This window comes from Acomys minous (assembly GCF_964271855.1).
Source record: "Acomys minous genome assembly, chromosome: 11".
Classification (NCBI taxonomy): domain Eukaryota; kingdom Metazoa; phylum Chordata; class Mammalia; order Rodentia; family Muridae; genus Acomys; species Acomys minous.
Window position 1 is genome coordinate 96,577,976 of NC_140492.1, and position 10,603 is coordinate 96,588,578.

At 38.7% G+C, this 10,603-nt stretch overlaps 1 protein-coding gene across 1 annotated transcript in view; it reads left to right on the forward strand.

Moving 5' to 3' along the window:
- BDP1 (BDP1 general transcription factor IIIB subunit) overlaps positions 1-10,199 on the forward strand; it is a 96,329-nt gene extending 86,130 nt beyond the window's left edge. Inside the window, exons 38-40 of the mRNA XM_084801342.1 lie at positions 1,018-1,285; positions 3,223-3,469; positions 7,326-10,199. Coding sequence (XP_084657468.1) covers positions 1,018-1,285; positions 3,223-3,469; positions 7,326-7,457 — 647 coding nt within the window. The 3' untranslated portion in view covers positions 7,458-10,199. The remainder of the gene's footprint in view (positions 1-1,017; positions 1,286-3,222; positions 3,470-7,325) is intronic.
- Positions 10,200-10,603: the final 404 nt, after the last annotated feature.

Sequence of the window (10,603 nt, forward strand, 5' to 3'; positions counted from 1 at the left end):
TTATTTATTTATTTATTATGTATACAGTGTTCTGCCTACATGTACACCTACACACTGCAAGAGGGCACTAGATCTCATTATGGATGGTTGTGAGCCATCATGTGGTTGCTTGGAATTGAACTCAGGACCTCTGGAAGAGCAGCCAGTGCTGTTAACCTCTGAGCCATCTCTCCAGCCCCAGATCATTGTTTTTTAAGACAAGGTTTCATTGTCTCTTCTTGAACTTATGGCAAATTTTCTGCCTTTGCCTCCCAAGTGCTGGGATTCTGGCCATGTATCACCATATGCAGAGTCACAATATGTAGCCCCCTCTATCCTGGAACTCACTGTGTACTCCAGGCTGCTGCCTTCACAGAGATCTTTCTGCCTCTGCCTCCTAATTAATTGCAGGTATTAAAGGCATGCTCCACCATGCCTGGCTTGATTTCTTCTTGTTTTTGCTGCTTAACTTTTCAATTACTGCATGCTTTTCAGTGGTCCTATGATCTCTTTTCCACTGATGCTCTTGTTCTTTTACTCTTCGGTGTAGAGCCTATACTTTGTTTTTCTGACTATTGTCAATCCTGGTGTCACATGGAGGCTGTGTTGATCCACTGTCTTGGCAACCTCCCTTTTCTCCAAGTCATTTTCTTGATCTGTCGTATGTATGTATGTATGTATGTATGTATGTATGTATGTATGACTTATTCTTTTGTCTTTTTGTTTTGTGTTGTTTGGTTTTGTTTTGAGATAGGGTCTCACTCTATTGGCCAGGCTAGCCTGGAACCCTGTGTAGCCTCAGGCTGGCCTCAAGCTCATGCAGCAGTTTTTTAATTTTAGCCTTTGAGTGCTGTGATTATAGGCTCATGCCACCGTTTCCTACTTTAACCAATAATTCCTAATAGGCTGCTCCACTGGGCATAATGTAAATTGTCCTTGGAGAGCTAGGTTTGTATAGAATACGATATTCAGGGTTAATTGACTTTTTTTAAAAAATGTTTCAATATCTGCACTCTCTCCTGTTTTTTCTCTTTGAAGAGGAGTCTTGCATAGGACAAGACATTTCCCCTACCTCAGAGAACACACACACAACCTCAGAACCTCAGAAGGAACACAGTGAACCAACTTTTCAGGAAATGGAATCATCAGGATCACTTGATGCAGTAGGAGATGCACGTGTAGGAATGCCCATGGCTCAACTGCCTCAGGACGAGGTGGTGTCTGGTAAAGAAGCGAAAACTGATCCTGCTTCCAATTCTGCACAAAGGGGCAGCATGGCGTCATCTTCGAAACCCCCTCTGACCAGGTATTGTTTGGGTCTCTTTAGTGACTGTCCCTCTGCCTCCGGGTGAGGAGAAGCTATATGATATGCAGCAGGCATGGCAGGACGTGAAACCCAGGGCCGCGTTGCTCTGTAGATGTAGCCTTGGTCTGTTATGTAAAGGAAGATGGACAGCACAGACCTACAGGTGTACTCCATGTGACTGCAGCTGAGCTTTACAGAAACTGTCAGACAGCAGAGCCTCAGAACACGGTGCGCTCCTTCACCAGCCTGCTTATGGCCACCGTTTTGATGAACACATAACATACTGTGTTGTGTGGAACAAACATGTAGGTGAGATGAGACAACATAGAGTTGTTGTCCTGGCTCTGGAAGTTGCTTTATTCAAATTCCAAATAATGTGTCGTTTTGTTTCCTTGTGGCATTTAGTATGGGCTTCTCTTTGGGTCCATACCTCCTGCTGCCACATTGTTTTCACATACACACTAGAAAGAAGTCTTACAGTAGTTAATAATTACTGTTGTCAGCTGCATCAGAAACTTTAACCCGGTAAGTTTAGGATAACAGGCACTAGCTTTCACTAAGTGGAAAAGGCATGCATGTCTTTTTTTTTTCTTGAGATTTATTTATTTGCTGTTTTTATAGTATTCTGGCTGCATGTGTGCCTGCATGCCAGAAGATCTCATTATAGTTGCTGGGAGTTGAACTCAGGACCTTTGGAAGAGCAGCCGGTGCTCTTAACCTTTGAGCCATCTCTCCAGCCCGACATGTGTGTCTTTACAAGGCTTTATTTCAAGCTGGGCATGGTGGGCTGGACCTTTAGTCCTGACACATAACCTTTAATCCCAACGCTAAACAGATAGATTCCTGTGAGTTTGAGGCCAGCCTGGTCTGCATAATGAGTTCCAGGACAGCCAGAGCTACACAGAGAAACCGTGTCTCAAAAAACCATGGGGAAAAACCAAAACAAACCTACTTCATCTATTAATAATAATAATAATAATAATAATAATAATAATAATTATTATTATTATTATTATTATTATTAATACAGAAAGTAAAACTCATTAACATCTTTCCTGTCCCTTAGGGCTCACTGAAATTAGGAAAGGATAAGAAAGCATTGTCAGGTTTGGGTTGAAGCAAGTTGAGAAGCAGAGGGAGTGCAGGGCCGTGGGCTCTGCCGCACACAGGAGCAGGAGTGTGCTGCGCCACGCAGCCTTGGCTTCGGGGCCATGGGCTTTGCTGCACACAGGAGCAGGCGTGTGCTGCGCTGTGCAGCCTTAGCTTCATGGCCGTGGGCTCTGCCGCACGCAGGAGCAGGTGTGTGCTGCGCCATGTAGCCTTGGCTTTGGGGCCGTGGGCTCTGCCACATGCAGAAGCAGATGTGTGCTGCGCCATCTGCACAGCTGCCTCCTAAACTTAGGGTCCTGGTGCGCTTGACTCCGGCCTCACCTGTTTCAAAGCCAGAGCTCCATTTTTAATAACACCCCCAGCTGACTTATGTACACTTAGACACTTGGGCAGCCTTGCCTCTGTCACCGAGACACATCATACTGTAGTGTCTTTGTTACACTTTATTAACTAGCACTTAACAACGTATACCACTTTAGCCTTAATAGAAATACAGTTACATTAAGAATGTGTCTTTGTTTTAGTTTTTTGAGGCCCAGTCTTCACTGTGTATTCCTGCCTGGCCTGGGACTCAGAGACCCACCTGTCTCTGCCTCTGGAGTACTGGAATTCAGGCGTGTGCCACCATGCCTGATAGGTATAAGAATGTGCCTCGCTAAGTGCGATAACACACACCTGTTAACATAGCGTAATGTACGTAAGAGGCCGACTCGGGGAGATTGTAATACACATAAAAAGGCCTCGTATTAAATCAACAACAAAAATCAGTGTGTGTCTGTGTGTACGTGTACATATTTGTTTCAATATCTTCGCATTTTCATTTCTAGACCTGGAAGAAGACCTTTGGGATTTTTATCTTTAATATGTCCAAAAAATAGTTTAGAATCTGACGAAGTGACTCAGACCCATAGTAAGAAGCGCCTTAAGCCTCAAATACCTATATCACGACGGAATTTGAAGAAATCTAATCCAATTAATGCCAGCCAGAAAAAAAGTCCAGAATCTTCTGCTCCTCTCTCGTCGCCATGTGTTCCCGAAGCGCAGTCGGATAGTGCTGGGAGTTCAGCAGCTCAGGTATGTGAGGGCTGCCGTGCTTTGTGCTGTGTGAGATGTAGCTGGCATCTGAACCAGGACAGACAGAGTTTGTTTGCAGTTGGATGTCAGAAGTTATTTCAGTACAATTCCATTTAACTAACTAACACACATGCACACCTACCTAGCCAGAAAATACCTTGCCATTCCTTCAGTCCGAAGACTCTGTGACCCTTAGAAGCCAAATGAAGTACAGTTTGTAGTTTTACTTGTCTTAGGAAAAAGTGTCCTGACATGTAAAAATTCAAAGAAATATGCGTCCTCAAGCTGTATAATGACAAGTACTAAGATGAAGAAAAACAATCTGTGACCCTCTACATACTGACTTATCACTGCTACAATAATTGTTATTACTAGTTCTCCCACAGTGCTGGGGATGAACTTGGGCTTCATGAGTCCTAGGAAAATGCCTTACAGTGAGCCACTTTATCAGCATCAGCATCGCTGTCAGGTCGTCCTACAGAGCACTTGTCGCAGTTAGCTGTGTGACGGTACCAGTGTAAACACAGCATGACCAGTGTTAAATACTAGTGTCTCAAACAAGTCTATCTTTTTGTTAAATATGATGGAGGAGTGAAAATAGTAGGAATTTGCATTTTCTTAATTACTAGTGACTTGGGTTTTGAAAATATATTTACTAGATTTTTAGTTGTATTTATTAATGTATTTATTTGTGTATTAATGTATTTATTATGTATTAGTTTTTCAGTCTATTTATTTATTGGTTTCTTAGACCTTTTTGATTAGGATTAGTTTGATTCTCCAACTGAGTGGGCATAGTAATTCATCCCTATATATAACAAGCACAAGGGAGGCCAAGGCAGGAGGATTACAGATTCAAGGACAGCCTTGGCTATGTAGGAACATTCAAAACAAAGGTTTTATTAAAAGCTTTTTATATAAAAATTTTAATAATCAGTTTTGAGGGCTTTATTTTGTTCATGGTTATTGACTTCGGTGTATGATGTAAGGCAAAATTCAAGGTTGCTGGGTTTGGGTTTTTTTTTTTTTCCTTTTTTTCAGAATAAAAATACTAACTTTGAATTTTTGTTTCAAAATTACATATTAAAGAATGTATTATTGAAGTGTTCCCTTTCCACAGATTTATGAGATTGCCAGCTCTTGCCATCATATCCAGATCTCTCTCCTTTTTACATAAAGAACATGTTATTTTCTATCTGGTCTTTGTCAAAACAAACAAAAGGCCAATATGTCTTAGAGACCTTTGTGAAATAGTAAAGAGCTTTTTCTCTCTCTTACTTGCTCTTTCTCTCAAAATTTGCATTTTGAGATCATTGTAAATTTAACATGCAGTTGTAAGATATAGTGCCCCCCCCCCCCAAATAAACAAAATTCCATCCACCTCTCACGCAGTTTCCGGTAGTGCTAATATTCCAGGATGCAGAGCACCTACGGAGATCCTTTGCATTGTCCGTACTTGTGGCCTGCCCCCTCCCTCCCCTCCCTTGATAATCGTCACTAAGTCTGTCATCTCAGAGATGTTACCGAAGTTGAGTTACACATTGAAGGTTAGCGCCCCTCCCACTAACATAGCTTCCTGAACATCCACTCAGATAGTTTTGTATAATAATAATAATAATAATAATAATAATAATAATAATAATAATAATAATAATAATAATAATGTGCTCATTTTTCTGGTGGTTTGTTTTATTCCCTCCCACTAACATAGTTTCCTGAATGTCCATTCAGGTAGTTTTGTATAATAATAATAATGTGTCAATTTTTCTGGTGGTTTGTTTTACTTATTTTTATTTTTATTATTTCGAGGTGACATTTCATTATATAGTTCTATCTTGTGAACTCACTGTGTAGCCCAGGTTGGCCTGGAAATTGTGGTCTATTTCTGATTTTAGTAGTTTGTTACCTTTTGTTGCAAAATAGTATTCTGTGGTATGGATATATCACAGACAATTTTTGTTTGTATTTATTTGAAACAGGGGTTTTTGTTTTGTTGTTTTCAAGACAGGGTTTCTCTGTGTAGCCCTGGTTGTCCTGGACTCGCTTTGTAGACCAGGCTGGCCTCAAACTCACAGCGATCCACCTGCCTCTTCCTCCCCGAGTGCTGGGATTAGAGTCGTGCGCCACCATGCCCAGCTTCAGCACATACTGTGTGAGGCTTAACTTCTATGTGAGTCACTTACACTGTTTGCTGGGTATTTAACTTTTTAGAAAAATTGTCTTTACTTTCATAGTGATTCATATAAGATCTCAAGGAAAAGGCACCTTCTGTGATACAGGTTGCAATGTTTCTTATATTCCATATTGTTTTTGCTTTTGCCATGCAGACATTTTTTAGTTTCGTGTAGGTAAATTTGTCAAAATCCTTTTGCCTTTGGATTTTTAAATCATTTCAAAAGACAATCATTTTCCTAATCCAGGAGTTGAAAATATCATTCCATGGCTTGTTATAATAGGTTATTATTGTTTTTTGTTTTTGTTTCTGTGTTTTCCAACACAGGCTTTCTCTGTGAAACAGCTCTGGCTACCCTGGAACTTGCTCCCTTTTGGCTAGCCTTGAACTCATGGAGATCTCTTGCCTCTGCCTCCCAAGTGCTGGGATTAAAGGCATGGACTGCCACTGCCTGCCCATGTTTTTAAATTTAAACCTTTGTGTCATTAGAATTTTTTTGTGTAAGATATAGGTCTAACTTTTCAACATGTGGCTGTATAGTCAGTAATCAAATACCCCAACTTTTTCTCATTTTTATAAAACTTTCATTTTTTTGGAGACAGGGTCCAGTTAGGCCCGCCCATGTGTTCATGGGAGTTCGCCATCTAACAATGGACTCTTGGAGACTGGAGAGCGAGCACTGCTCTTGCAGAGGTCCCAGCACCCACGAGAGGGTGCGGCTGTCTAATTCTAGTTCTGCGTGTGCTGCACATAAAATCATGCGGAGATTCATACATGTGCATGGATTATTTAAAAATAATAAATTTCTATACACATAGATATACGTTAAACTTTTATCTATTTCATTGGTGTATGTATTTGTTCATGTGTTGGTATTTTGCTGCTTTTTTGGTTTTTGTTTTCCTTTTTTTTTTTTTTTCCCAAGACAGGGTCTCTCTGTGTATCCTTGGCTGGCCTGGACTCACTTTGTAGACCAGACTGGCCTGGAACTCACAGCAATCCACCTGCCTCTGCCTCCCAAGTGCTGAGATTAAAGGCGTGCGCCACCACACCTGGCTACTTTTTTGTGTTTTTAGATGTATAAATATGCTAATTTTGATTTTTCTATTGAGCTTCTAGTCTTACTCTAGGAATTGAAACGCTTTAGTTGCAAACTTAACAGTGATTTAGTTTTGTACATTAAAATTTGCTTTCCTGAGAATCAAGATAAAGTAATCATACTATAATTTGCTTAATAATAGATATTAACAATTTAGCTTCCTTCTTTTTTTTCTTTTCTGTGTGTCCACCTGTATGTGCACACCTGTGTAGAGGCTTGAGATTGACCTCTAGCCATCACGCCTACGGAGCACTTGTGTGGGTTCTGGATATCCAGACTATCAACCTCTTGCTTATGCAGCAAGTGCTGTAATCACTGCGCTGTCTCCCCAGGAAGCCCCTTGCTTATGCTACAGAAGTTGCCTTACTATTAAACACTAAAGAGCTTCCTTGTCTAGGATTGGTTCACTCTTTCTTTCTTTCTTTCTTTCTTTCTTTCTTTCTTTCTTTCTTTCTTTCTTTCTTTCTTTCTTTCTTTCTTTCAGATTGAGCCCAGCATCTCATACCAGCTAGGCAAGCAATGTACCAGTCCTCACTAGCAATATATAAACATTGTATTACAGTTTAGTTTCATTATCATCCTAGGTTTCTTCTGATCAGCCATTGCAAAAAGAAAAATGTAAAAATGGGCCAAAACGAGCATCGGAAGAGGAGGTGACCACAGTCTCAGAGTTTGTCTTCGATAACATCTTCATTGAAGTGGATGAAACAGAATAAAACACTCTGGGTTTTTCCTTTTTTTCTTTCTATTTTTGTAATGAGTTTGAAATTTCCAGAGCAGTGTTAGAAAAACACCACTGCCTGTTTTTATTTAGGTCAATTTTGAATATTTATTGAGCTTAATTTGAAGTTTTTATAATCAGTGGAAAGTATTTCATTCTTATTGACCCTGTATTTTGGAAATCCCAAGCAATTAAGACTGTTCTCTGTGCTGACAGACATCGTAACTTGTTTACACTTGACTAGTCCTGTGCAGATCCCATCTGGACTGGGGACTGTGTGGATACATATCTGCAGAAATCACAGTGCTGATGTGCTTCGTGTCTGATTGGTAGGACCTTCTTTTGTAAAGATGGATTTGCTTTGCTTCTAGGTTTTTGGTTTTTTGGTTTTTTGTTTGTTTGTTTGTTTGTTTGTTTTGAGGGTGATGAAGGTCTGTTTAGTTGCCTGTTAAGAATATGAAAGCAAATTGTGAAACTCCACTTTGGTAAAGTTAAAACTTTTCTATTATCAGCTATTTGACTGGAAAAAACTATGTATTTTTCTAATTCATGGTGATGTAACATTGGTGTTAACTGAAGATCTAGTATTTAAACTTGCTACTTATAAAGGTGGCACATCAAAGAGATTATTTATTTTTACATTTTTTATTTAAAAGTATATCCCAACTTAATTATTTTCATTTATCAGATTTGGGTAAAGAAAACATTAACAAATAATTTGTCTCCTTCCTCTTTACTTTTATTGCTGTTTTAAAATGTCATAACTAATGTTAAGGTAGTGTCTATATTTTGAATACTTATACTTTAGTATATTGAATTTGTACTGTGCATTTTGCTTTTCTTATTTCTTCTATTATCTCGGGATTTTCATTGGAAGAAAAAAATTAACAGAAGAGACAAATTGTCCTATAAAACGGAATCTTCTTAAGACACATATAGACATACACAACACATAGACATAAACACACACATGAGTCCTTTAAAAAGACAAAAAGGTTTAGTGATAGATATTTTCCCTACTAAATTCTGCTCATGGGACATGTGTTCCTTTAACCACAGAACATGATTCTGATGTTAACGCAGAAAATAAGACAGGAAGACATAGCAAAGCCAGTGATGTTGTCATTATGAACTTAGGTTAATTTTGAGGCTTATGATTTATGTGTCTTATTTCCCTGTACAGTTTTTCTCTGGTTCAAATTAAACTCTTCAAAGAGTAAATATGTTTGATTTTATTACAAAACCTTATTGAATGATACATTAGCTTGGTAGTTAGAAATTTTTCCACAAAATATGTTTTGAACTGTAAAGTGAGTGGTCTTAGTGGCCGCTGCCCAGTGAAGGAGCAAGGCTGACTAGCACATTAGGCTGTGGTTTTCTTTTTTTCCCATAACACAGGGTTTTCCTTGTTCCAGACTGGCCTGAACTCTGTGTAGAGGAGGGTGTACTTCATTTGTGATCCTCCAGTCTGTGGTTACAGGCATGTAGCACCATGTCCATTTTTAGGCTGTGCTAGTAGTAGAAGCCGCAGGTTCACACATGCTGGGCAAGCACCTTACCAAGTGAGCCTTCCTAGCTCTGGACTCTACTGGTTTTGAGACAGAGTTTCTCTTTTTACCCCTGGCTGTCCTGGACTCACTTTGCAGACCAGGCTGGCCTCGAACTCACAAAGATCCACCTGCCTCTGCCTCCCCAGAGCTGTGTTTATAGGCGTGTGCCATTGTGCCCATCTTACAGTGGTTCTTCTCTGAAGGTGCTGATGTCTGTGTGTAGGAGTTATTTGTAAAATGTGCCTGAGGTTTAAAAAAACAACAAAACTGTTGAATGTGTTATGAAATAATCAATACTTCATTCGGAAAAATAATTTTACATCTTGGTAATCTTTGTCTTTTTCTATTGACAAAATGATGGCAACTTTTCAATTTTCTGAACAAAAGCATAGAACTCAGTGAGTCTAGAGTGATGCTAATTCATTGGACTTACTGTGAGCTTGTTTCTCATTCTATGGCTTAGAGTAAAACTTAGGATTTAATGTCTTTGTTATAAAGGAAGACCTACAAATTAGATGGAAATTCTTGAAAGTACACATTTATTTCGTATGATTAATGTCACAAAATCATGGGTAATTCACATTGCTATTTCAATGCTATTTTGTAAATTTTAAAAATTTTATGTTCTGCAAGATTTTTTTCTTAGTGTTACTTGGGTTAGATCACTGAGACTAAACTATTATTTATCCCTGTATAATATTTATTTTTTTAACCTCTGTATTTTGTTTGTCTGTAACAAACTGATTTTATGGAAGATGTAATTTATTGTATAAAGACTACAAGGGCATTTGTTATATAGAAAATGAAGTCAGTCAACAAATTGTCCTGCTGTTACAGCCTCAAAACAGGTGTTGGAAAGAGAAACACAATCAGTGCTTAGCTTTATAGTGGCCAGATCTGTGATGCCGGAAGGATGATGTCACAAGGAGGTGTGACTAAAGGCCTTTACATCTTAGCAGGTGGCCCAGTCATGGCTTAAAAGTCTAATCGTTGATAAATTATTAAGGCAAGGCATAGAATAAAATATTAATATCCACTGTTTACAAGTGACCGTGTATACCACCTTGCTTGAAGAAGTTTTTGACAAAAAAAGCAATATCTTGTCATTTGTAAATTTTCTTGTTCTAAAGAAAGCAGCTATGTTCTGTAGATAAAACAATTATGTAAATAAAAGTTATTTTATATCATTTTCGTTTTGTCTTTTTCAAATAACTAAAGATTTATGTTTAGTTGACAGGTTTCTGCTTTCAATTATCATCTATACTTCTTCATAAAAATATAGTATTGCCAGGTACCGTGGGTCAAGCCTATAATCCCAGAACATGCAGAGATGTGTGAGTTTGAGGCTAGCCTGGGCTCCATACTAAGCCCCTGTCTCCAAAAAAAGAAAACAAAAACGTGCACACTATAGCTTGATGCTTTTTATGAAATTTTTTTGTAAGAATAAGTGATAGATTTTCCTGACTATGAGGTTTTATCTACTTTTATTTTTTAATGAATTTTAAATATAACTCAAGATCTTTTGCTCCCCCCCCCCCACTCTGTATAAAGAAAGAAATTGGAAGTTTTAGTCCCAGAGATAATAAAAAAC